At 46.8% G+C, this 27,434-nt stretch overlaps 1 protein-coding gene across 6 annotated transcripts in view; it reads right to left on the bottom strand.

Annotated features, from left to right (window-relative positions):
• Positions 1–617: 617 nt before the first annotated feature.
• LOC139243025 (zinc finger protein 271-like) overlaps positions 618–27,434 on the bottom strand; it is a 216,749-nt gene continuing 189,932 nt past the window's right edge. For all 6 annotated transcript variants that reach the window (XM_070870615.1, XM_070870614.1, XM_070870613.1 and 3 more), the window contains one exon: positions 618–2,587. In XM_070870615.1, coding sequence (XP_070726716.1) covers positions 880–2,253 — 1,374 coding nt within the window. In that variant the 5' untranslated portion in view covers positions 2,254–2,587 and the 3' untranslated portion in view covers positions 618–879. The remainder of the gene's footprint in view (positions 2,588–27,434) is intronic.

Below are 27,434 nucleotides of genomic sequence, written 5' to 3'. Positions count from 1 at the left end.
TAGGTGGGAAAGTAAGTTGTGAGGAGGATGCAAAGAATCTACAAAGGGATAGAGATAGGCTCAGTGAGTGGGCAGAAACCTGGCAGATGGACTATAATGTGGTAAAATGTCAGGTTATCTCCTTTGGTACGAAAAATAAAAAAACAATTTATTATTTAAATGGGAACAATTACAAAATGCTGTAGTACAGAGGGATCTGGGGGTTCTTGTGCATGAAACTTAAAAAGTTAGCATGCAGGTACAGCAAGTAATCAGGAAGGCAAATGGAATGCTGGCCTTTATTGCAAGGGGGATGGAGTATAAAAGTCGGGAAGTCCTGCTACAACTGTACAGGGCATTGGTAAGACCACACTTGGAGTACTGCTCACAGTTTAGGTCTGGACTTGTCTCCATTCCCGTGCCGAGGGGATTGCAACACCAGACGGGAGGGGCAACATTTGGGGACACAGATTCCCACCAATTCCCATTCCCCTTCTTTCTGGTGGATAATGGAGGGGCCACTGTGTGTAATGTGCAAGTCAGTAAGAATTGTCAGCAAGCTCTTTCTAATTGGAGATTTTATTCAGTGGAAACTTTCACACACTATTGTAGATTTTGTACCAAAGATCAATTTAGGATTAAAGTAAAAGTTCTTAATTTTATTGCAAACCAAATTTCTGTTGCGAGTTACTGAATTAAGGGGAAAGATAACACACAGCGTTTCTTAAATGGACACTGCAGCCGCGAGAACACAATCAGCAATATATCCAGAATATTAAAGTCCAGCCCAGTTATAGGGTTATTAACATCAGCAGAAACAAACCCCAACTGTCAGAATGAACATTGTTCAGTCGGGATGTGATTAACAGCAGCAATAACAGCAGGTTCCAACCCCTGCAGTCACTTGTGAACTCGCTGGTGTCTCAGCAGGTGGGATGACCCAGTGAATCCTTTCCCACACTCTGAGCAGATGAACGGCCTCTCCCCAGTGTGAACTCGCTGGTGTGTCAGCAGGGTGGATGAACAAGTGAATCCCTTCCCACACTCAGAGCAGGTGAACGGCCTCTCCCCAGTGTGAACTCGCTGGTGTGACTGCAGGGTGGATAACCGAGCAAATCGCTTCCCACACTCAGAGCAGGTGAATGGCCTCTCCCCTGTGTGAACTCGCTGGTGTCTCAGCAGATCGGATGAACAAGTGAATCCCTTACCACATTGTGAGCAGGTGAACGGCCTCTCCCCAGTGTGAATTCGCTGGTGTGTTAGCAGGTTAGATGAACAAACGAATCGCTTCCCACACTCAGAGCACGTGAACGGCCTCTCCCCAGTGTGAACTCGCTGGTGTGTCAGCAGATTGGATGACTCAGTGAATCGCTTCCCACACTCGGGACAGGTGAACGGCCTCCTCCCAGTGTGAATTCGCTGGTGTCTCAGCAGGTTGGATGACTCAGTGAATCGCTTCCCACACTCAGAGCAGGTGAATGGCCTCTCCCCAGTGTGAACTCGCTGGTGTTTCAGCAAGACGGATGACCTAGTGAATCCTTTCCCACACTCAGAGCAGGTGAACGGCCTCTTCCCAGTGTGAACTCGCTGGTGTTTCAGCAGGTCGGATGACCCAGTGAATCGCTTCCCACACTCAGAGCAGGTGAACGGCCTCTCCCCAGTGTGAACTCGCTGGTGTGACTGCAGGGTGGATAACTGAGTGAATCCCTTCCCACACTGTGAGCAGGTGAAAGGTCTCTCCCCAGTGTGAACTCGCTGGTGTTTCAGCAGGTCGGATGACCCAGTGAATCCTTTCCCACACTCAGAGCAGGTGAACGGCCTCTCTCCAGTGTGAACTCGCTGGTGTGACTGCAGGGTGGATAACTGAGTGAATCCCTTCCCACACTGTGAGCAGGTGAACGGCCTCTCTCCAGTGTGAACTCGCTGGTGTGTCAGCAGGTTGGATGAACAAATGAATCGCTTCCCACACATGGGGCAGGTGAACGGCCTCTCCCCAGTGTGAACTCGATGGTGTGTCAGCAGGTGGGATGACTGAGTGAATCGCTTCCCACACTCGGGACAGGTGAACGGCCTCTCCCCAGTGTGAACTCGCTGGTGAGCTACAAGTTGGGATAACTCAGTAAATCCCTTCCCACACACGGGGCAGGTGAACGGCCTCTCCCCAGTGTGACTGCGTCGATGAATTTCCAGCAGGGAGGGGGAATGGAATCCCTTTCCACAGTCCCCACATTTCCACGGTTTCTCCATGGTCCGGGTATCCTTGTGACTCTCCATGTTGGATGATCAGTTGAAGCCTCGCCCACACACACAACACGTTTACAGTTTCTCCCCGCTGTGAATGGTGCGATGTTTTTTCAGGCTGTGTAACTGGTTCAAGCTCTTTCCACAGTCAGTGCACTGGAACACTCACTCGGGTGTGTGTGTCTCGGTGCTTTTCCAGTCACACTGATATTTGAAATCTATTACCACAGACAGAACAGACAAACATTTCTGCTTCCACTTTCAAAGGCCGATGATATTCAGGTCCTGATGAAACGATTCACTCCGTCAGATCTTGACGCGATGTTTGGTTTGTGTTTCCTGTCTGAAAATCTCCCCTTCTAATACACTGTAAAAGGAGATAACAAAACTCATCACTGTAAGTACAAGACAGAAATTCAAAATAGACACATCTAGTTTCCATGGAACATTCTTTCCTCTCTGGTTCTTCCAAAGCTGTAAATCCCTGTCCCACACATTGTCCCTCCTGCTGTGCTGAAATCCAAATCAACACACATTTCTAGACTGTTTCTCCTCCACTCCCAGTTATAACCACCAATTCTGGCTGGGTTCAGTTCTACACTCACTGGTTCCCCTGCCTCTTGGATGATCAGGGCTGGGAACTCAACATCCAGGGGTATTCAACATTCAGAAAGGATAGAATAAAAGGAAAAGGAGGTGGGGTAGCATTGCTGGTTAAGGAGGAGATTAAGGCAATAGTTAGGAAGGACATTAGCTTGGATGATGTGGAATCTATATGGGTAGAGCTGCAGAACACCAAAGGGTAAAAAACGTTAGTGGGAGTTGTGTACAGACCTCCAAACAGTAGTAGTGATGTTGGGGAGGGCATCAAACATGAAATTAGGGGTGCGTGCAATAAAGGTGCAGCAGTTATAATGGGTGACTTTAATATGCACATAGATTGGGCTAACCAAACTGGAAGCAATACGGTGGAGGAGGATTTTCTGGAGTGCATAAGGGATGGTTTTTTAGACCAATATGTCGAGGAACCAACTAGGGGGGAGGCCATCTTAGACTGGGTGTTATGTAATGAGAGAGGATTAATTAACAATCTCGTTGTGCGAGGCCCCTTGGGGAAGAGTGACCATAATATGGTGGAATTCTGCATTGGGATGGAGAATGAAACAGTTAATTCAGAAACCATGGTCCAGAACTTAAAGAAGGCTAACTTTGAAGGTATGAGGCGTGAATTGGCTGGGATGGATTGGCAAATGATACTTAAGGGGTTGACTGTGGATGGGCAATGGCAGACATTTAGAGACCGCATGGATGAACTACAATAATTGTACATTCCTGTCTGGCATAAAAATAAAAAAGGGAAGGTGGCTCAACCGTGGCTATCAAGGGAAATCAGGGATAGTATTAAAGCCAAGGAAGTGACATACAAATTGGCCAGAAATAGCAGCGAACCTGGGGACTGGGAGAAATTTAGAACTCAGCAGAGGAGGACAAAGGGTTTGATTAGGGCAGGGAAAATGGAGTATGAGAAGAAGCTTGCAGGGAACATTAAGACGGATTGCAAAAGTTTCTATAGATATGTAAAGAGAAAAAGGTTAGTAAAGACAAACGTAGGTCCCCTGCAGTCAGAATCAGGGGAAGTCATTACGGGGAACAAAGAAATGGCGGACCAATTGAACAAGTACTTTGGTTCGGTATTCACTAAGGAGGACACAAACAACCTTCCGGTTATAAAAGGGGTCGGGGGGTCTAGTAAGGAGGAGGAACTGAGGGAAATCCTTATTAGCCGGGAAATTGTGTTGGGGAAATTGATGGGATTGAAGGCCGATAAATCCCCAGGGCCTGATGGACTGCATCCCAGAGTACTGAAGGAGGTGGCCTTGGAAATAGTGGATGCATTGACAGTCATTTTCCAACATTCCATTGACTCTGGATCAGTTCCTATGGAGTGGAGGGTAGCCAATGTAACCCCACTTTTTAAAAAAGGAGGGAGAGAGAAAACAGGGAATTATAGACCGGTCAGCCTGACATCGGTAGTGGGTAAAATGATGGAATCAATTATTAAGGATGTCATAGCAGTGCATTTGGAAAGAGGTGACATGATAGGTCCAAGTCAGCATGGATTTGTGAAAGGGAAATCATGCTTGACAAATCTTCTGGAATTTTTTGAGGATGTTTCCAGTAGAGTGGATAAGGGAGAACCAGTTGATGTGGTATATTTGGACTTTCAGAAGGCGTTCGACAAGGTCCCACACAAGAGATTGATGTTAGAGCACATGGGATTGGGGGTAGTGTACTGACATGGATTGAGAACTGGTTGTCAGACAGGAAGCAAAGAGTAGGAGTAAATGGGTACTTTTCAGAATGGCAGGCAGTGACTAGTGGGGTACCGCAAGGTTCTGTGCTGGGGCCCCAGCTGTTTACACTGTACATTAATGATTTAGATGAGGGGATTAAATGTAGTATCTCCAAATTTGCGGATGACACTAAGTTGGGTGGCAGTGTGAGCTGCGAGGAGGATGCTGTGAGGCTGCAGGGTGACTTGGATAGGTTAGGTGAGTGGGCAAATGCATGGCAGATGAAGTTTTAATGTGGATAAATGTGAGGTTATCCACTTTGGTGGTAAAAACAGAGAGACAGACTATTATCTGAATGGTGACAGATTAGGAAAAGGGGAGGTGCAAAGAGACCTGGGTGTCATGGTACATCAGTCATTGAAGGTTGGCATGCAGGTGCAGCAGGCGGTTAAGAAAGCAAATGGCATGTTGGCCTTCATAGCAAGGGGATTTGAGTACAGGGGCAGGGAGGTGTTGCTACAGTTGTACAGGGCATTGGTGAGGCCACACCTGGAGTATTGTGTACAGTTTTGGTCTCCTAACCTGAGGAAGGACATTCTTGCTATTGAGGGAGTACAGCGAAGGTTCACCAGACTGATTCCCGGGATGGCGGGACTGACCTATCAAGAAAGACTGGATCAACTGGGCTTGTATTCACTGGAGTTCAGAAGAATGAGAGGGGACCTCATAGAAACGTTTAAAATTCTGACGGGGTTAGACAGGTTAGATGCAGGAAGAATGTTCCCAATGTTGGGGAAGTCCAGAACCAGAGGTCACAGTCTAAGGATAAGGGGTAAGCCATTTAGGACCGAGATGCGGAGGAACTTCTTCACCCAGAGAGTGGTGAACCTGTGGAATTCTCTACCACAGAAAGTTGTTGAGGCCAATTCACTAAATATATTCAAAAAGGAGTTAGATGAGGTCCTTACTACTAGGGGGTTCAAGGGGTATGGCGAGAAAGCAGGAATGGGGTACTGAAGTTGAATGTTCAGCCATGAACTCATTGAATGGCGGTGCAGGCTAGAAGGGCCGAATGGCCTACTCCTGCACCTATTTTCTATGTTTCTATGTTTCTCCCCTGCAGGTGCTGAATCTGGCTGGGTTTAGTTCTGCACTCACTGGTTCCCCTCCCTCTTCTCCCCTGTAGGTGCTGACTTTGGCTGGGTTCAGTTCCACACTCACTGGTTCCCCTCCCTCTCCGTCCCTTGATAAAAACATAGAAATTAGGTGCAGGAGCAGGCCATTTGGCCCTTTGAGCCTGCACCGCCATTCAATAAGATCATGGCTGATCATTCAACCTCAGTACCCCTTTCCTGCTTTCTCTCCATACCACTTGATTCCTTTGCCCGTAAGGGCCATATCTAACTCCCCTTTGAATATATCTAACGAATTGGCTTCAACAACTTTCTGCGGTAGAGAATTCCACAGGTTAACCATTCGCTGAGTGAAGAAGTTTCTCTTCATCACATTTCTAAATGTCTGACCCCTTATTCTTAGACTGTGACCCCTGGTTCTGGAACTCCCCAGTAACGGGAACATTCTTCTTGCATCTAACCTGTCCAATCCCGTCAGAATTTTATGTTTCTATGAGATCCCTTCTCATTCTTCTAAACTCCAGTGGACACAAACCCAGTTGATCCAGTCTCTCCTCCTATGTCAGTCCTGCCATCCCGGGAATCAGTCTGGTGAACCTTCGCTGTACTCCCTCAAGAACGTCCTTCCTCAGATTCGGGGACCAAAACTGAACACAATATTCCAGGTGTGGCCTCACCAAGGCTCCGTACAACTGCAGTAAGACCTCCCTGCTCCTATACTCAAATCCACTAGCAATGAAGGCCAACATGCCATTTACCTTCTTCACCACCTGCTGTACCTGCATGCCAAACTTCAATGACTGATGTACCATGACACCCAGGTCTCGTTGCACCTCCCCTTTTCCTAATCTGTCACCATTCAGATAAAATTCTGTTTTCCTGTTGTTGCCACCAAAGTGGATAACCTCACATTTATCCACATTATACTGCATCTGCCATGTATTTGCCCACTCACCGAACCTGTCCAAGTCACCCTGCAGCCTCTTAGCGTCCTCCTCACAGCTCACACCTCCACCCAGCTTAGTGTCATCTGCAAACTAGAAGATATTACATTCAATTCCTTCATTTAAATCATTGATGTATATTATAAATAGCTGGGGTCCCAGCACTGAACCCTGCGGCACCCCACTAGTCACTGCCTGCCATTCTGAAAAGGACCCGTTTATTCCGACTCTCTGCTTCCTGCCTGCCAACCAGTTCTCTATCCACGTTAATACGTTACCCCCAATATCATGTGCTTTAATTTTGCACACTAATCTCTTGTGTGGGACCTTGTCAAAAGCCTTTTGAAAGTCCAAATACACCACATCCACTGGTTCTCCCTTGTCCACTCTACCAGTTACATCCTCAAAAAATTCTAGAAGATTTGTCAAGCATGATTTCCCTTTCATAAATCCATGCTGACTTGGACCAATCCTGTCACTGCTTTCCAAATGCGCTGCTATTTCATCCTTAATAATTGATTCCAACATTTGCCCCACTACTGATGTCAGGCTAACCGGTCTATAATTACCCATTTTCTCTCTCCCTCCTTTTTAAAACAGTGGTGTTACATTAGCGACCCTCCAGTCCATAGGAACTGATCCAGAGTCAATAGAATTTGGAAAATGATCACCAATGCATCCACTAATTCTCAGGCCACTTCCTTAAGTACTCTGGAATGCAGCCTATCAGGTCCTGGTGATTTATTGGCCTTCATTCCCATCAATTTCCCGAACACAATTTCCTGACTAACAAGAATTTCCTTCACTTCCTTCTTTTCGCTAGACCCTCGAATCCCTAGTATTTCCGGAAGGATATTTGTGTATTCCTTAATGAAGACAGATCCAAAGTATTTGTTCAATTGGTCTGCCATTTCTTTGTTTCCCATTATAAATTCACCCGATTCTGTCTGCAAAGGACCTACGTTGGTCTTCACTAATCTTTTTCTCTGGCTGCCTCTGGCTGGGTTCTGTCTACAAAATTCTGACAGGATTGGACAGGTTCTGTTCTACAAGCACTGGTTCTGCTCCCTAATATCTGTCCTCGCTCTTAAAGGTGCTGACTTTGGCTGGGTTCAGTTCCACACTCACTGGCTCCCCTCTCCTCCCCTGAAGACACTGACTCCGTCTGGGTTCAGTTCTACACTCACTGGTTCCCCTCCCTCTGCTCCCCTGAAGGTGCTGACTCTGTCTGGGTTCAGTTCTTCACTCACTGGTTCCCCTCCCCTGAAGGTGCTGACTCTGGCTGGGTTCAGTTCTACACTCACTGGTTCCCCTCCCTCTCCTCCTCTGAAGGTGCTAACTCTGACCGGGTTCAGTTGTACACTCACTGGTTCCCCTCCCTCTCCTCCCCTGAAGGTGCTGACTCTGACTGTGTTCAATACCTCACTCACTGGTTCCCCTCCCTCTCCTTCCCTGAAGATGCTGACTCTGGCTGGGTTCAGTTCTACACTCACTGGTTCCCCTCCCTCTCCTCCTCTGAAGGTGCTAACTCTGACCGGGTTCAGTTGTACACTCACTGGTTCCCCTCCCTCTCCTCCCCTGAAGGTGCTGACTCTGACTGTGTTCAATACCTCACTCACTGGTTCCCCTCCCTCTCCTTCCCTGAAGATGCTGACTCTGGCTGGGTTCAGTTCTACACTCACTGGTTCCCCTCTCTCTCTCCCCCCTGCATTTGCTGACTCTGACTGGGTTCAGTTCTACACTCACTAGTTCCCCTCTCTCTCCTCCCCTGAAGGTGCTGACTCTGGCTGGGTTCAATTCCACACTCACTAGTTCCCCTCCCCCTCCTCCCCTGAAGGTGCTGACTCTGGCTGGGTTCAATTCCACAGTCACTGGTTCTCCTCCCCTGAAGGTGCTGACTCTAGCTGGGTTCAATTCCATACTCACTGGTTCCCCTCTCCCTCTCCGGCCCTGAAGATGCTGACTCTGGCTGGGTTCAGTTCTACACTCACTGGTTCCCCTCCCTCTTCGCCCCTGAAGGTGCTGACTCTGGCTGGGTTCAGTTCTACACTCACTGGTTCCCCTCCCTCTCCTCTCCTGAAGGTGCTGACTCTGGCTGGGTTCACTTCCACACTCACTGGTTCCCCTCCCTCTCCTCTCCTGAAGGTGCTCCCCAAGATGGTTTTTTTATACCAGTATGTTGAGGAGCCTACTAGGGAACAGGCTATCCTAGATTGGGTATTGTGTAATGAGAAGGGGTTAATTAATAGTTTTGTTGTGTGGGGTCCTTTAGGGAAGAGTGACCAGAACATGATTGAATTCTTTCTTAAGATGGAAAGTGAAGTAGTCGAATCCGAAACTAGGTCCTAAATCTAAACAAAGGAAACTACGAAGGTATGAGGAATGAATTGGTTATGATAGTTTGGGAAGATTCATTAAAAGGCATGACGATGTATAGGCAATGGCTAATATTTAAGGAACGAATTCATGAATTGCAATAGTTATACATTCCTTTCTGGCGTAAAAACACAAAAGGAAAAGTGGCTAAATAAATAAATGAAGGATAGTATTAGATCCAAAGAGGAGTTATACAAAGTTACCAGAAAAAGTAGCAAGCCTGAGGTTTGGGAGCAGTTTAAAATTCAGCCAAAAAGGACCAAGAGATTAATTATGAGGGGAAAAATAGAGAGAGAGTAAACTTGCAAGGAACATAAAAATCGGCTACAAAAGTTTCTACAAGTATGTAAAAAGAAAAAGATTAGTCAAGAAAAATGTAGGGCCTTTGCAGACAGAAACAGGAGAATTTGTAATGGGGAACAAGGAAATGGCAGAACAATTAAATAAATACTTTGGTTCTGTCTTCATGGAAGAGAACACAAATAACATCCCAGAAATGCGAGGGAACCAAGGGTCTAGTGAGCAAGAGGAATTAAAGGAAATGATTATTAGTAAGAAAATAGTGCTGGAGAAATTAATGGGACTGAAGGCAGATAAATCCCCAGGGCCTGATGATCTGTATCCCAGAGTACTAAAAGAGGTAGCCATGGAAATAGTGGATGCAATGGTTGTCATCTTACAAAATTCTATAGATTATGGAACAGTTCCTGCAGATTGGAGGGTGGCAAATGTAACCAAATGATCTAAAAAAGGAGGGAGAGAGAAAACGGGGAACTACAGACCGGATAGCCTGTCATCAGTAGTAGGGAAAATGCTGGAGTCTATTATGAAGGATGTGATAACGGCACAATTAGATAATATCAACAGGATTAAACAAAGTCAACATGGAATTATGAAAGGAAAATCATGTTTGACAAACATAATGGAGTTTTTTGAGGATGTAACTGATAGCATAGATAAGGGAGAACCAGTGGATGTAGTGTATTTGGATTTTCAGAAGGCATTTGATGAAGTCCCACATAAGAGGTCAGTGTGTAAAATTAAAGCACCTAGGATTGGGGGTAATGTATTGGCATGGACTGAAAATTGGTTAACCGACAGGAAACAGAGAGTAGGAATAAACGGGTCTTTTTCCGGGGTGGCGGGCAGTGACTAGTGGGGTACCACAGGGATCAGTGCTTGGGCCCCAGCTATTCACAATATATATATTTGCTGCAAGGCGATTTAGATAGGTTGAGTGAGTGGGCAAACACATGGCAGATGCAGTTTAAAGTGGATAAATGTGAAGTTATCCACTTTGGTAGGAAAAAATAAGGACAAAGTATTATTTAAATGGTGATGGCTTGGGAAGTGTCAACGTACAGAGGGACCTGGGTATCATAGAAACATAGAAACATAGAAAATAGGTGCAGGAGTAGGCCATTCGGCCCTTCGAGCCTGCACCGCCATTCAATAAGATCATGGCTGATCATTCCCTCAGTACCCATTTCCTGCTTTCTCTCCATGGTCCTTGATCCCCTGAGCCGTAAGAACATAATAAGAACATAAGAATTAGGAACAGGAGTAGGCCATCTAGCCCCTCGAGCCTGCTCCGCCATTCAACAAGATCATGGCTGATCTGGCCGTGGACTCAGCTCCACTTACCCGCCCGCACCCCATAACCCCTAATTTCCTTATTGGTTAAAAATCTATCCATCTGTGATTTGAATACATTCAATGAGCTAGCCTCAACTGCTTCCTTGGGCAGAGAATTCCACAGATTCACAACCCTCTGGGAGAAGAAATTTCCTCTCAACTCGGTGTTAAATTGGCTCCCCCCGTATTTTGAAGCTGTGTCCCCTAGTTCTAGTCTCCCCGACCAGTGGAAACAACCTCTCTGCCTCTATCTTGTCTATCCCTTTCATGATTTTAAATGTTTCTATAAGATCACCCCTCATCCTTCTGAACTCCAATGAGTAAAGACCCAGTCTACTCAATCTATCATCATAAGGTAACCCCCTCATCTCCGGAATCAGCCGAGTGAATCGTTTCTGTACCCCCTCCAAAGCTAGTATATCCTTCCTTAAGTAAGGTGACCAAAACTGCAAGCAGTACTCCAGGTGCGGCCTCACCAATACCCTATACAGTTGCAGCAGGACCTCCCTGCTTTTGTACTCCATCCCTCTCGCAATGAAGGCCAACATTCCATTCGCCTTCCTGATTACCTGCTGCACCTGCAAACTAACTTTTTGGGATTCATGCACAAGGACCCCCAGGTCCCTCTGCACCACAGCATGTTGTAATTTCTCCCCATTCAAATAATATTCCCTTTTAATGGTTTTTTTTCCAAGGTGAATGATCTCACATTTTCCAACATTGTATTCCATCTGCCAAACCTTAGCCCATTCGCTTAACATAGAAACATAGATAATAGGTGCAGGAGTAGGCCATTCGGCCCTTCTAGCCTGCACCGCCATTCAATGAGTTCATGGCTGAACATGAAACTTCAGTACCCCCTTCCTGCTTTCTCGCCATACCCCTTGATCCTCCGAGTAGTAAGGACTTCATCTAACTCCCTTTTGAATATATTTAGTGAATTGGCCTCAACTACTTTCTGTGGTAGAGAATTCAACAGGTTCACCACTCTCTGGGTGAAGAAGTTTCTCCTCATCTCGGTCCTAAATGGCTTACCCCTTATCCTCAGACTGTGACCCCTGGTTCTGGACTTCCCCAACATTGGGAACATTCTTCCTGCATCTAACATGTCTAAACCCGTCAGAATTTTAAATGTTTCTATGAGGTCCCCTCTCATTCTTCTGAACTCCAGTGAATACAAGCCCAGTTGATCCAGTCTTTCTTGATAGGTCAGTCCCACCATCCCGGGAATCAGTCTGGTGAATCTTCGCTGCACTCCCTCAATAGCAAGAATGTCCTTCCTCAAGTTAGGAGACCAAAACTGTACACAATAAATCTCTTTGCAGCCTCTCTGTGTCCTCGACACAATCCGCTTTCCCACTAATCTTTGTGCCATCTGCAAATTTTGTTACACTACACTCTGTCCCCTCTTCCAGGTCATCTATGTATATTGTAAATAGTTGTGGTCCCAGCACCGATCCTTGTGGCACACCACTGACCACCGATTTCCAACCTGAAAAGGACCCATTTATCCCGACTCTCTGCTTTCTGTTAGCCAGCCAATTCTCGATCCATGCTAATACATTTCCTCTAACTCCGCGTACCTTTATCTTCTTCAATAACCTTTTGTGTGGCACCTTATCGAATGCCTTTTGGAAATCTAAATACACCACATCCATCGGTACACCTCTATCTACCATGCTCGTTATATCCTCAAAGAATTCCAGTAAATTAGTTAAACATGATTTCCCCTTCATGAATCCATGTTGAGTCTGTTTGATTGCACTATTCCTATCTAGATGTCCCGCTATTTCTTCCTTAATGGTAGCTTCAAGCATTTTCCCCACTACAGATGTTAAACTAACCGGCCTATAGTTACCTGCCTTTTGTCTGCCCCCTTTTTTAAATAGAGGCGTTACATTAGCTGCTTTCCAATTCGCTGGTACCTCCCCAGAGTCCAGAGAATTTTGGTAGATTATAACGAATGCGTCTGCTATAACTTCCGCCATCTCTTTTAATACCCTGGGATGCATTTCATCAGGACCAGGAGACTTGTCTACCTTGAGTCCCATTAGCCTGTCCAGCACGACCCCCCTAGTGATAGTGATTGTCTCAAGGTCCTCCCTTCCCACATTCCCGTGACCAGCAATCTTTGGCATGGTTTTTGTGTCTTCCACTGTGAAGATCGAAGCAAAATAATTGTTTAAGGTCTCAGCCATTTCCACATTTCCCATTATTAAATCCCCCTTCTCATCTTCTAAGGGACCAACATTTACTTTAGTCACTCTCTTCCGTTTTATATATCGGTAAAAGCTTTTACTATCTGTTTTGATGTTTTGCGCAAGTTTAATTTCGTAATCTATCTTTCCTTTCTTTATTGCTTTCTTAGTCATTCTTTGCTATCATTTAAAATTTTCCCAATCTTCTACTTTCCCACTAACCTTGGCCAGCTTATACGCATTGTTTTTTAATTTGATACTCTCCTTTATTTCCTTGATTATCCACGGCTGGTTATCCCTTCTCTTACCGGCCTTTCTTTTCAGTGGAATATATTTTTGTTGAGCACTGTGAAAGAGCTCCTTAAAAGTCCTCCACTGTTCCTCAATTGTGCCACCATTTAGTCTGTGTTCCCAGTCTACTTTAGCCAACTCTGCCCTCATCCCACTCTAGTCCCCTTTGTTTAAGGATAGTACGCTCGTTTGAGACACTACTTCCTCACCCTCAATCTGTATTACAAATTCAACCATACTGTGATCACCCATTCCGAGAGGATCTTTTACTGGGAGATCGTTTATAATTCCTGTCTCACTACACAGGACCAGATTTAAGATAGCTTGCTCCCTTATAGGTTCTGTAACATACTGTTCGAAGAAACAATCCCGTATGCATTCTATGAATTCCTCCTCAAGGCTACCCCATGTGATTTGATTTGACCAATCGATATGTAGGTTAAAATCCCCCATGATTACTGCCGTTCCTTTTTCACATGCCTCCATTATTCCCTTGATTATTGTCCGCCCCACCGTGAAGTTATTATTTGGGGGCCTATAAACTACGCCCACCAGTGACTTTTTCCCCTTACTATCTCTAATCTCCACCCACAATGATTCAACATTTTGTTAATTAGAGCCAATATCGTCTCTCACAACTGCCCTGATATCATCCTTTATTAACAGAGCTACCCCACCTCCTTTCCCTTCTTGTCTATCTTTCCGAATTGTCAGATACCCCTGTATGTTTAATTCACATCTTGGCCATCCTGCAACCATGTTTCTGTAATGGCCACTCAATCATACCAATTTGTAATGATTTGTGCCGTCAACTCATTTATTTTGTTTCGAATGCTGCGTGCGTTTAGGTAAAGTGTTTTAATATTGTTTTTAAACCATGATTTTTAGTTTTGACCCCTCCTGCAGCCCCTTTATATTCATACATATTGTCCCTTCCTATCACCTTGTGGTTTACACTTACCCCAGTGTTACTCTGCTCTGTTGCCTCCTGCCTTTTGCATTCTTTCTTGGGGTTCTGGTCATCTGAGCTCTCACCCACTCTAACTCGCTCAGAGCCCTCTCCTGGGTTTCCATCCCCCTGCCAAGCTAGTTTAAAGCCCTCCCAACCGTACTATCAAAACCACCCGCGAGAACATTGGTCCCGTCTCTGTTGAGGTGTAACCTGTCCGACTTGTACAGGTCCCACCTACTCCAGAAGCGGTCCCAATTGTTCAGGAAACGAAAGCCCTCCCTCCTACACCAACGGGAGAGCACCAGTTCCAACTGTCGCAGGAGAGAGAGTGGAGAGCACCAGTTCCAACTGTCGCAGGACAGAGAGTGGAGAGCACCAGTTCCAACTGTCACAGGACAGAGAGTGGAGAGCACCAGTTCCCACTGTCACAGGACGAGAGAGTGGAGAGCACCAGTTCCCACTGTCACAGGACAGAGAGTGGAGAGCACCAGTTCCCACTGTCACAGGACAGAGAGTGGAGAGCACCAGTTCCAACTGTCACAGGACAGAGAGTGGAGAGCACCAGTTCCCACTGTCACAGGAGAGAGAGTGGAGAGCACCAGTTCCAACTGTCGCAGGAGAGAGAGTGGAGAGCACCAGTTCCCACTGTCACAGGAGAGAGAGTGGAGAGCACCAGTTCCCACTGTCACAGGACAGAGAGTGGAGAGCACCAGTTCCAACTGTCACAGGAGAGAGAGTGGAGAGCACCAGTTCCCACTGTCACAGGACGGGAGAGTGGAGAGCACCAGTTCCCACTGTCACAGGACAGAGAGTGGAGAGCACCAGTTCCCACTGTCACAGGAGAGAGAGTGGAGAGCACCAGTTCCCACTGTCACAGGAGAGAGAGTGGAGAGCACCAGTTCCCACTGTCACAGGACAGAGAATGGAGAGCACCAGCTCCAACTGTCACAGGAGAGAGAGTGGAGAGCACCAGTTCCCACTGTCGCAGGACAGAGAGTGGAGAGCACCAGTTCCCACTGTCACAGGAGAGAGAGTGGAGAGCACCAGTTCCCACTGTCACAGGAGAGAGAGTGGAGAGCACCAGTTCCCACTGTCGCAGGACAGAGAGTGGAGAGCACCAGTTCCCACTGTCACAGGAGAGAGAGTGGAGAGCACCAGTTTGAACTGTCCTTGTACACCAGTCATTGAAAGCAAACATGCCGGTGCAGCAAACATTTCGGAAGGCAAAAGGAAGGCCTTCATTGCAAGAGGATTTGAGAACAGGAGCAAGGATGTCTTACTACAGTTATGCAGGGGCTTGGTGAGTCTGCACCTGGAGTATTGTGTGCAGTTTTGGTCTCCTTACCTAAGAAAGGATATACTTGCCATAGAGGGAGAGCATGCAAAGGTTCATCAGACTGATTCCTGGGATGGCAGGACTGTCGTATGGGGAGAGATTGGGTCGACTAGGCCTGTATTCACTAGAGTTTAGAAGAATGAGAGGGGATCGCATTGAAATGTTTAAAATTCTGACTGGGTTGGATAGAATGGATGCGGGGAAGATGTTTCCTCTGGATGGGAAGTCTGGAACAAGGGGGGACAGTCTCATGATATGGGATAGGAAATTTAGGACCGAGATGAGGAGAAATCTTTTCAATCAGAGGGTGGTGAACCTGTGGAATTCTCTGCCACAGAAGGCTGGAGGCCAAGTCACTGAATATATTTAAGAGGGAGATAGATAGATTTCTAGAAATAAAAGGCATCAAGGGGTATGGGGAAAAAGTGTGATTAAGGTGTTGAGATAGAGGATCAGCCATGATCATATTGAATGGCGGTGCAGATTCGAAGGGCCGAATGGCCAACTACTGCTCCTATTTTCTATGTTTCTATGTGCTGACTCTGGCTGGGTTCAGTTCTACACTCACTGCTTCCCCTCCCTCTCCTCTCCTCCCCTGAAGATGCTGACTCTGGGAGGGTTCAGTTCTACACTCACTGGTTCCCCTCCCCTGAAGGTGCTGACTCTGGGAGGGTTCAGTTCTACATTCACTGGTTCCCCTCCCCTGAAGATGCTGACTCTGGCTGGGTTCAGTTCTACACTCACTGGTTCCCCTCCCCTGAAGGTGCTGACTCTGGGAGGGTTCAGTTCTACATTCACTGGTTCCCCTCCCCTGAAGATGCTGACTCTGGCTGGGTTCAGTTCTACACTCACTGGTTCCCCTCCCCTGAAGGTGCTGACTCTGGCTGGGTTCAGTTCTACACTCACTGGTTCCCCTCCCCTGAAGGTGCTGACTCTGGGAGGGTTCAGTTCTACACTCACTGTTTCCCCTCCCCTGAAGGTGCTGACTCTGGGAGGGTTCAGTTCTACATTCACTGGTTCCCCTCCCCTGAAGGTGCTGACTCTGGCTGGGTTCAGTTCTACACTCACTGGTTCCCCTCCCCTGAAGGTGCTGACTCTGGCTGGGTTCAGTTCTACACTCACTGGTTCCCCTCCCCTGAAGGTGCTGACTCTGGCTGGTTTCCATTCTACACTAACATCACTCACAACCAGTGCCCACTGCAAGCCTGGAATAATAACCGGAATATCGGTGGTTGCAGCTTGGGGGCTTTCTCACAGGCCCAGGCTAACGGTGGCCATCTTGGTGCAGGAAGGCAGGTTCAGCGCTCCGCCATCTTGATTCATTAAGTAGCACAGCGCATGCGCGGCCATCTTGGTGCAGGGACAAAGTGAATGGTGTCAGTGTGGAACTGAACCCAACCAGAGTCAGCACTTTCAGGGGAGGGAGAGGGAGGGGAACAAGTGAGTGTGGAACTGAACTCAGCCAGAGTCAGCACCTTCAGGGGAGGAGAGGGAGGGGAACCAGTGAGTGTGGAACTGAACTCAGCCAGAGTCAGTACCTTCAGGGGAGGGAGAGGGAGGGGTACAAGTGAGTGTGGAGCTGAACCCAGCCAGAGTCAGCGTCCACAGTGGTGGAGTGGGAAACCAGTGTGTGTGGAACTGAACCCAGCCAGAGTGAGCACCTTAAGGGGAGGGGACAGATGGGAGGGAGGAGAACCAGTGAGGATAGAACTGAACTCAGCCAGAGTGAGCACCTTAAGGGGGGAGAGGGGAACCAGTGAGTGGAACTGAAACCAGCTAGAGTCAGCACTGAAGGGGAGGAGAAAGAGGGGAATATAAGAACATAAGAAATAGGAGCAGGAGTCGGCCATATGGCCCCTTGAGCCTGCTCCGCCATTTAATACGTTATTGGCTGATCCGATCATGGACTCAGGTCCACTCCCCTGTCCGCTCCCCATATCCCCGTATTCCCTTATCGGTTAAGAAACTGTCTATCTCTGTCTTCAATTTATTCAATGACCCGGCTTCCACAGCTCTGTGAGGCAGCGAATTCCACAGATTTACAACCCTCTGAGAGAAGAAATCCCTCCTCATCTCAGTTTTAAATGGGCGGCCCCTTATTTTAAGATTATGCCCCCTAGTTCCAGTCTCCCCCATCAGTGGAAACATCCTCCCTGCATCCACCTTGTTAAGCCCCCTCATAGGGCCCAAGTTTCCACACGATAAAAAACGGGTGTCCCTCTGAGCTGGGCGCCCGTTTTTCGCGCCTAAAACGGCGGCAGAAAAAAACCTGGCGATTCTGGAGCGCCCTGCAGCTCCTGGTCTGTTTGGTGCGGGGCCCAGGGGGGCGGAGCCTACACTCCCACCGATTCTGTAAGTGGGAGGGGCGGGTACTATTTAAATTAGTTGTTTTCCTGCCGGCAACGCTGCACGTGCGCGTTGGAGCGTTCGCACATGCTCAGTGTGCAGGAAACATTGGCACTCGGCCATTTTTGTAGTTCTTTGTCGCTGTTTAATTTTTGAACATTTTTTAACCAAAGCACATTGCCATCAGCACATCAGCCCCGAGGCTTCTTGCAGCAGTGAGAAGCTGCAGGAAGCCTCAGAAAGTTGAGGCAGCCGTTTCCCGACCACCTCCCCCTTTTGCCATCGGGAAATGGCTCCTCAATTTCTGAGGCTTCCTGCAGCCTTCTGTCCTTCCCTCCCTCCCTCCCTCCCTCCCTCCCTCCCTCCCTCCCTCCTTCCCTCCCTCCCGCCGTCTGGAACGGCCCCTCCCCCCGCGTTCGGTCGGGTCGGGTCGGTTCCCTCCCTCCCTCCCTCCCTCCCCCCCCCCCCTCCCACCGTCTGGAACGGCCCCTCCCCCCGCGTTCGGTCGGGTCGGTTCCCTCCCTCCCTCCCGCCGTCTGGAACGGCCCCTCCCCCCGCGTTCGGTCGGGTCGGTTCCCTCCCTCCCTCCCGCCGTCTGGAACGGCCCCTCCCCCCGCGTTCGGTCGGGTCGGTTCCCTCCCTCCCTCCCGCCGTCTGGAACGGCCCCTCCCCCCGCGTTCGGTCGGGTCGGTTCCCTCCCTCCCTCCCGCCTGCCTTCGGGAACGGCTGCCTCGTTTTCTGAGGCTTGCTGCAGCATTCTCCCTGGCTGAAGCACTTTCACACAGGTAGGAAGATGGTTTATTTAATCTTTTCTTTGCTTATAAATGTTTATTGAGGTTGGATTTATTTGTATAATATTTGTAGAAGTATAAATAAGGATTGATTGTAGAATTTAATGACTTCCCTCCCCCTCCCCGTTCTGGATGCCTGATTTGTAACCTGCGCCTGATTTTTTAATGTGTAGAACAGGTTTTTTCAGTTCTACAAAAATCTTCACTTGCTCCATTCTACTTTAGTTTGGAGTACGTTTTCACTGTGGAAACTTTGAAATCAGGCGTCAGTGGCCGGACACGCCCCCTTTTGAAGAAAAAATTCTGTTCCAAAGTAGAACTGTTCTACCTGACTAGAACTGCAGAAAAAAAAATGTGGAGAATTGCGATTTCTGAGATAGTCCGTTCTCCACCAGTTGCTCCAAAAAATCAGGTGCAAATCATGTGGAAACTAGGGCCCATAGTCTTATACGTTTCAATAAGATCACCTCTCATTCTTCCGAATTCCAATGAGTAGAGGCCCAACCTCCTCAACCTTTCCTCAGAAGTCAACCTCCTCATCTCCGGAATCAACCTCGTGAACCTTCTCTGAACTGCCTCCAAAGCAAGTATATCCTTTTGTAATTATGGAAACCAAAACTGCACGCAGTATTCCAGGTGTGGCCTCACCAATACCCTGTATAACTGTAGCAAGACTTCCCTGCTTTTATACTCCATGCCCTTTGCAATAAAGGCCAAGATTCCATTGGCCTCCCTGGTCACTTGCTGTACCTGCATACTAACCTTTTGTGTTTCAAGCACCAGGACCTCCAGGTCCTGCTGTACTGCGGCACTTGGCAATTTTTATCCATTTAAATAATAACTTGCTCTTTGATTTTTTTTCTGCCAAAGTGCATGACCTCACACGTCCCAACATTATACTCCATCTGCCAAATTTTTGCCCACTCACTTAGCCTGTCTATGTCCTTTTGCAGATTTTTTGTGTTCTCCTCGCATTCCTTTTCCTCCCATCTTTGTATCGTCAACAAACGTGGCTACGTTACACTCGGTCCTTTCTTCCAAATCATTAATATAGATTGTAAATAGTTGGGGTCCCGGCACTGATCCCTGCGGCAGCCCACTAGTTACTGATTGCCAACCCGAGAATGAACCATTTATCCTGACTCTCTGTTTTCTGTCAGTCAGTCAATCCTCTATCCATGCTAATATGTTGCCCCCAACCCAGTCATATTTTATCTTGTGCATTAACTGTTGATGTGGCACCTTGTCAAATGCTTCTGGAAGTCCAAAACACCACATCCACTGGTTTCCCCTTTATCCACCCTGTTTTTTACATCCTCAAAGAATTCCAGCAAATTTGTGAAACATGACTTCCCCTTCATAAATCCATGCTGACTCTGCCTGAGCAAATTATGCTTTTCCAAATGTCCTGCTATTGCTTCTTTAATAATGGACTCCAACATTTTCCCAACCACAGATGTTAGGCTAACTGGTCTATAGTTTCCTGCTTTTTGTCTGCCTCCTTTTTTAAATAGAGGCGTTACATTTGCAGTTTTCCAATCTGCTGGGACCTCCCCAGAATCCAGGGAATTTTGGTAAATTATAACCAATGCATCCACTATCCCTGCCGCTACTTCTCTTAAGACCCGAGGATGCAAGCCATCGGGTCCAGGGGATTTATCTGCCTTTAGTCCCATTATCTTACTGAGTTCCACCTTCTTAGTGATTGTGATTGTGTTAAGTTCCTTCCCCCCTATCGCCCCTTGACTATCCACTGTTGGGATATTTTTCGTGTCCTCTACCATAAAGACTGATACAAAATATTTGTTCATAGTTTCTGCCATCTCCATGTTACCCATTACTAATTCCCCGGTCTCGTCCTCTAAGGGACCAACATTTACTTTAGCCACTCTTTTCCTTTTTATATACCTATAGAAACGCTTGCTATCTGTTTTTATATTTTGTGCTAGTTTACTTTCATAGTCTATCTTCCCTTCCTTAATCTTTTTTTTAGTCATTCTTTGTTGGCTTTTAAAAGCTTCCCAATCTTCTGTCCTCCCAGTAGTTTTGGCCACTTTGTATGCCCTTGTTTTTAATTGGATCCCATCCTTTATTTCTTTAATTAGCCATGGATAGCTATGTTTTCTTTTACCCTTTTCTCCTCACTGGAATATATTTTTCTTGAGAGTTGTGAAATATCTCCTTAAATGTACATCACTGTTCATCAACCGTCCTACACTTTAATCTATTTTCCCAGTCCACTTTAGCCAACTCTGCCCTCATACCTTTGTAGTCTCCTTTATTTAAGCTTAGTACGCTGGTTTGAGATCCAACTTCTCATCCTCCATCTGAATTTGAAATTCAACCGTGCTATGATCACTCATTCCAAGGGAATCCTTTACTAGGAGATTGTTTATTAATCCTGTCTCATTACACAGGACCAGATCCAATATAGCCTGCCCGCTGGTTGGTTCCATTACATACTGCTCAAGGAACCCATCCCTTACGCACTCTATGAACTCTTCCTCAAGGCTACCCTGACCAATTTGATTTGTCCAATCAATATGGAGGTCAAAGTCACCCATGATTATTGCGGTTCCCTTTTTACAAGCCCCCACTATTTCCTGGTTTATACTCCAACCAACAGAGTTGCTACTGTTAGGGGGCCAATAGACTACGCCCACCCGTGACTATTTCCCCTCATTATTCCTTTTTTCCACCCAAACTATTTCAACATCTTGATCATATGAGCCAATATAATTTCTCATTATTGGTGATCCATCCTTTATCAATAGAGCTACCCCACCTCCTTTTCCTTTCTGTCTGTCCTTCCGGATTGTCAAGTACCCCTGAATATTTAATTCCCAGTCCTGGTCACCTTGCAACCACGTCTGTGTAAAGGCTATCAGATCATACCCATTTGTATCTATTTGTGCCGTCAACTCATCTGCCTTTAAATTTGTTTTTTTACCCTTTTTTCCTGCTTATTTCCTCTCTCCTTCAAACTCACTTTCTTTAAATTTGCTTTCTAATTCCAGCTTTATCCCCTCCCTACTGAACCTATTTTCAGGTTCCCATCCCCCTGCCAAGCTAGTTTAAACTCTCCCCAACAACACGAGCAAACCCCCCCCCACAAGGATATTGGTTCCGGCTCTGTTGAGGTGCAACCCGTCCGGCTTGTACACGTCCCAACTCCCCCAGAAGCGGTCCCAATGCCTCAGGAAACTAAAGTCCTCCTGCCTGCACCATCTCTCCAGCCACGCATTCATCTGCTCTATCCTCCTGTTTCTGTACTCACTAGCTCGTGGCACCAGGAGTAATCCGGAGATTCCGACCTTTGAGGTCCTGCTTTTTAATCTCTCCTAGCTCACTAAACTCTGCCTGCAGGACCTCATCCCTCTTTCTACCGATGTCATTGGTCCCGATATGGACCACAACCTCTGGCTATTCACCCTCTCCTCCCAGAATGCCATGCAGCTGCTCAGTGACATCCTTGATCCTGGCATCAGGGAGGCAACACACCATCCTGGATTCACGTCTGCGGCCGCAGAAACGTCTGTCTGCTCTCCTGACTATTATATCCCCGACCACTATAGCTCTTCCATTCTTCTTCCCCCCCTCCCCCGCTGCCACCCCCCCAGAGCCACCATCGCCCTCACCTGTACTCAGAACAGAATACTGGTTGGAGAGCGAGATGGACTCGGGACTCCTGCACTACAAACAAAAAATTACGAATGTGTGCAATAAAGGTACAGCAGTTAACATGGACGACTTTAATCAACATAAAGATTGGGCGAACCAAACTGGTAGCAATACGGAGGAGGAGGATTTCCTGGAGTGTATTAGCGATGGGTTTCTCAACCAATATGTCGAGGAACCAACTAGAGGGCTGGCCATCCTAGACTGGGTGATGTGTAATGAGAAAGGACTAATTAGCAATCTTGTTGTGCGAGGCCCCTTGGGGAAAAGTGACCATAATATGGTCGAATTCTTTATTAAGGTGGAGAGTGACACAGTTAATTCAGAGACTAGGGTCGTGAACTTAAGGAAAGGTAACTTCGATGGTATGAGACATCAATTTGCTAAAATAGACTGGCGAATGTTACTTAAAGGGTTGACAGTGGATAGGCAATGGCAAACATTTAAAGATCACATGGATGAACTTCAACAATTGCACATCCCTGTCTGGAGTAAAAACAAAACGGGAAAGGTGGCTCAACCGTGGCTAACAAGGGAAATTAGGGATAGTGTTAAATCCAAGGAAGAGGCATATAAATTGACCAAAAAACGCAGCAAACCTGAGGACTGGGAGAAATTTCGAATTCAGCAGAGGAGGACAAAGGGTTTAATTCTGAGAGGAAGCTGGCAGGGAACATAAAAACTGACTGCAAAAGCTTGTGTAGATACGTGAAGAGAAAAAGATTAGTGAAGACAAACGTAGGTCCTGCAGTCAGAATCAGGTGCATTTATAATGGGGAACAAAGAAATGGCAGACCAATTGAACAAATATTTTGGTTCTGTCTTCACGAAGGAAGACACAAGTAACCTTCCGGAAATACTAGAGGACCGGGAGTCTAGCGAGAAGGAGGAAATTGTGTTAGGGAAATTGATGGGATTGAAGGCCGATAAATCCCCAGGGCCTGATAGTCTGCATCCCAGAGTACTTAAGGAAGTGGCCCTAGAAATAGTGGATGCATTGGTGATCATTTTCCAACAGTCTATCGACTCTGGATCAGTTCCTATGGACTGGAGGGTAGCTAATGTAACACCACTTTTTACAAAGGGAGGGAGAGAGATAGCGGGTAATTATAGACCGGTTAGCCTGACATCAGTTGTGAGGAAAATGTTGGAATCAATTACTAAAGATGAAATAGCAGCGCATTTGGAAAGCAGTGACAGGATCGGTCCAAGTCAGCATGGATTTATGAAAGGGAAATCCTGCTTGACAAATCTTCTAGAATTTTTTGGGGATGTGGCTAGTAGAGTGGACAAGGGAGAACCAGTGAATGTGGTGTATTTGGACTTTCAAAGGGCTTTTGACAAGGTCCACACAAGAGATTGGTGTGCAAAATTAAAGCAAATGGTATTGGGTGTGGTGTATTGATGTGGCTAGAGAACTGGTTGACAGACGGGAAGCAGAACATCGTGATGAATGAGTCCTTTTCAGAATGGCAGGCAGTGACTAGTGGGGTGTCGCAGGGCTCAGTGCTGGGACCCCAGCTATTTACAATATACATCAATGATTTGAATGAAGGAATTGAGTGTAATATCTCCAAGTTTGCAGATGGCACTAAGCTGGGTGGCGGTGTGAGCTGTGAGGAGGATGCCAAGAGGCTGCAGGATGACTTGGACAGGTTAGGTGAATGGGGAAATACATGGCAGATGCAGTATAATGTGAATAAATGTGAGGTTATCCACCTTGGTGGCAAAAACACGAAGGCAGAATATTATCTGAATGGCGGCAGATTAGGAAAAGGGGAGGTGCAACGAGACCTGGGTGTCATGGTACATCAGTCATTGAAAGTTGGCCATGCAGGTACAGCAGGCGGTGAAGAAGGTAAGTGACATATAAAAGGCCCGGCAGCAACTTGTGAGGTCAGCTGGTGCAGCAGGGTGAGGGCAAAAAAGTAGAAAGAAATCGAAAGGTGGCGTCACAGCCAAGGGGGAAGTGATTGGTATTAGTTTTTCTTTTTATTTTCTTTATCAGTAAGTAACCTTTTCGCATTGTTGTTGCTAAATTCAGTTTATCGAAGGGTTAAGTCATGGCAGGAGAGCTCGGACACGTGTTATGCTCCTGTACTATGTGGGAAATCAGGGATGGTTCCGGTGTCCCTGACGACGACGTGTGCGGGAAGTGCGTCCACCTGCAGCTCCTGACGGACCGCACTGCGGCACTGGAGCTGTGGGTGGATGTACTCTGGAGCATTCACGATGCTGAGAATGACGTGAAGAGCACGTTTAGTGAGTTGCTCTTACCGCAGGTAAAGGGTACACAGCCAGATAGGGAATGGCTGACCAACAGGAAGAGCAGTGCAAGGAAGGTAGTGCAGGGTCCCCTGCGGTCACCCCCCTGCAAAACAGATACACCGCTTTAGGTACTGTTGGAGGGGGATGACTCATCAGGGGAGGGCAGCAGCAGCCAAGTTCATGGCACCATGGCTGGCTCTGCTGCACAGGAGGGCAGGAAAAAGAGTGGGAGAGCGATAGTGATAGGGGATTCAATTGTAAGGGGAATAGATAGGCGTTTCTGCGGCCGCAACCGAGACTCCAGGATGGTATGTTGCCTCCCTGGTGCAAGGGTCAAGGATGTCTCAGAGCGGGTGCAGGGCATTCTGAAAAGGGAGGGTGAACATCCAGTTGTCGTGGTGCATATAGGTACCAATAATATAGGTAAATAAACGGGATGAGATCCTACAAGACGAATTTCGGGATCTAGGAGCTAAATTAACAAGTAGGACCTCAAAAGTAGTAATCTCAGGATTGCTACCAGTGCCACGTGCTCGACAGAGTAGGAATCGCAGGATAGCTCAGATGAATACGTGGCTTGAGGAGTGGTGCAGAAGGGAGGGATTCAAATATCTGGGACATTGGAACCGGTTCTGGGGGAGGTGGGACCAGTACAAACCGGATGGTCTGCACCTGGGCAGGACCGGAACCAATGTACTAGGGGGAGTGTTTGCTCGTGCTGTAGGGGAGGAGTTAAACTAATATGGCAGGGGGATGGGAACCTATGCAGGGAGACAGAGGGAAGTGGAATGGGGACAGAAGCAAAAGATAGAAAGAAGAAAAGTAAAAGTGGAGGGCAGAGAAACCCAAGGCAAAAAGCAAAAAGGGCCACATTACAGCAAAATTCTAAAGGGGCAAAGTGTGTTAAAAAGACAAGCCTGAAGACTCTGTGCCTCAATGCGAGGAGTATTCGGAATAAGGTGGACGAATTAACTGCGCTGATAGCAGTTAACGGATATGATGTAATTGGCATCACGGAGACATGGCTCCAGGGTGACCAAGGCTGGGAACTCAACATCCAGGGGTATTCAACATTTAGGAAGGATAGACAGAAAGGAAAAGGAGGCCGGGTGGCGTTGCTGGTTAAAGAGGAAATTAATGCAATAGTAAGAAAGTGCATTAGGTTGGATGATGTGGAATCGGTATGGGTGGAGCTATAGAATATCAAAGGGCAGAAAACGCGAGTGGGAGTTGTGTACAGACCACCAAACAGTAGTAGTGAGGTTGGGGACAGCATCAAACAAGAAATTAGGGATGCATACAATAAAGGTACAGCAGTTATCATGGGTGACTTCAATCTCCATATAGACTGGGCTAACCAAACTGGTAGCAATGCGGTGGAGGAGGATTTCCTGGAATGTATTAGGGATGGTTTTCTAGACCAATTTGTCGAGGAACCAATGAGGGAGCTGGCCATCCTCGACCGGGTGATGTGTAATGAGAAAGGACTAATTAGGAATCTTGTTGTGCGAGGCCCCTTGCAGAAGAGTGACCATAAGATGGTAGAATTCTTTAATAAGATGGAGAGTGACATAGTTAATTCAGAAACTAGGGTCCTGAATTTAAGGAAAGGTAACTTCGACGGTTTGAGGCGTGAATTGGCTAGAATAGACTGGCAAAGGATACTTAAAGGGTTGACAGTGGATAGACAATGGAAAACATTTAAAAATCACATGGATGAACTTCAGCAATTGTACATCCCTGTCTGGAGTAAAAATAAAATGGAGAAGGTGACTCAACCGTGGCTAACAAGGGAAATTAAGGATAGTGTTAAATCCAAGGAAGAGGCATATGAAATTGGCCAGAAAAAGCAGCAAACCTGAGGACTGGGAGAAATTTCAAATTCAGCAGAGGAGGACAAAGGGTTTAATTCAGAGGGGGAAAATAGAGTATGAGAAGAAGCTTGCCGGGAACATAAAAACTGACTGCAAAAGCTTCTATAGATATGTGAAGAGAAAAAGATTAGTGAAGACAAACGTAGGTCCCTTGCAGTCGGATTCAGGTGAATTTATAATGGGGAACAAAGAAATGGCAGACCAATTGAACCAATACTTCGGTTCTGTCTTCAAGAAGGAAGATACAAATAACTTTCCGGAAGTACAAGGGGACTGAGGGTTTCGTGAAAAGGAAGAACTGAAGGATATCCTTATTCGGCAGGAAATTGTGTTAGGGAAATTGATGGGATTGAAGGCCGATAAATCCCCGGGTCCTGGTAGTCTGCATCCCAGAGTACTTAAGGAAGTGGTCCTAGAAATAGTGCATGCATTGGTGATCATTTTCCAATAGTCTATCAACTCTGGATCAGTTCCTATGGACTGGAGAGTAGCTAATGTAACACCACTTTTTAAGAAAGGAGGGCGAGAGAAAATGGGGAATTAAAGACCAGTTAGCCTGACATCAGTTGTGGGGAAAATGTTGGAATCAATTATTAAAGATGAAATAGCAGCGCATTTGGAAAGCAGTGACAGGATCGGTCCAAGTCAGCATGGATTTATGAAAGGGGAATCATGCTTGACAAATCTTCTGGCATTTTTTGAGGATGTAACTCGTAGAGTGGACAAGGAAGAACCAGTGGATGTGGTGTATTTGGACTTTCAAAAGGCTTTTGACAAGGTCCCACACAACAGATTGGTGTGCAAAATGAAAGCACATGGTATTGGGGGTAATATACTGACGTAGATAGAGAACTGGTTGGCAGACAGGAAACAGAGAGTCGGGATAAACGGGTCCTTTTCAGAATGGCAGGCAGTGACTAGTGGGGTGCCGCAGGGCTCAGTGCTGGGACCCCAGCTCTTTACAATATACATCAATGATTTAGATGAATGATTGGGTGTAATGTCTCCAAGTTTGCAGATGACACTAAACTGGGTGGCGGTGTGAGCTGTGAAGGGGACGCCAAGAGGCTGCAGGGTGACTTGGACAGGTTAGGTGAG

The sequence above is a fragment of the Pristiophorus japonicus genome, unplaced genomic scaffold (genome assembly GCF_044704955.1).
Source record: "Pristiophorus japonicus isolate sPriJap1 unplaced genomic scaffold, sPriJap1.hap1 HAP1_SCAFFOLD_158, whole genome shotgun sequence".
NCBI lineage: Eukaryota > Metazoa > Chordata > Chondrichthyes > Pristiophoridae > Pristiophorus > Pristiophorus japonicus.
Note: the sequence above shows the minus strand (reverse complement) of the source record. Positions and strands in the feature narration are given on the sequence as shown.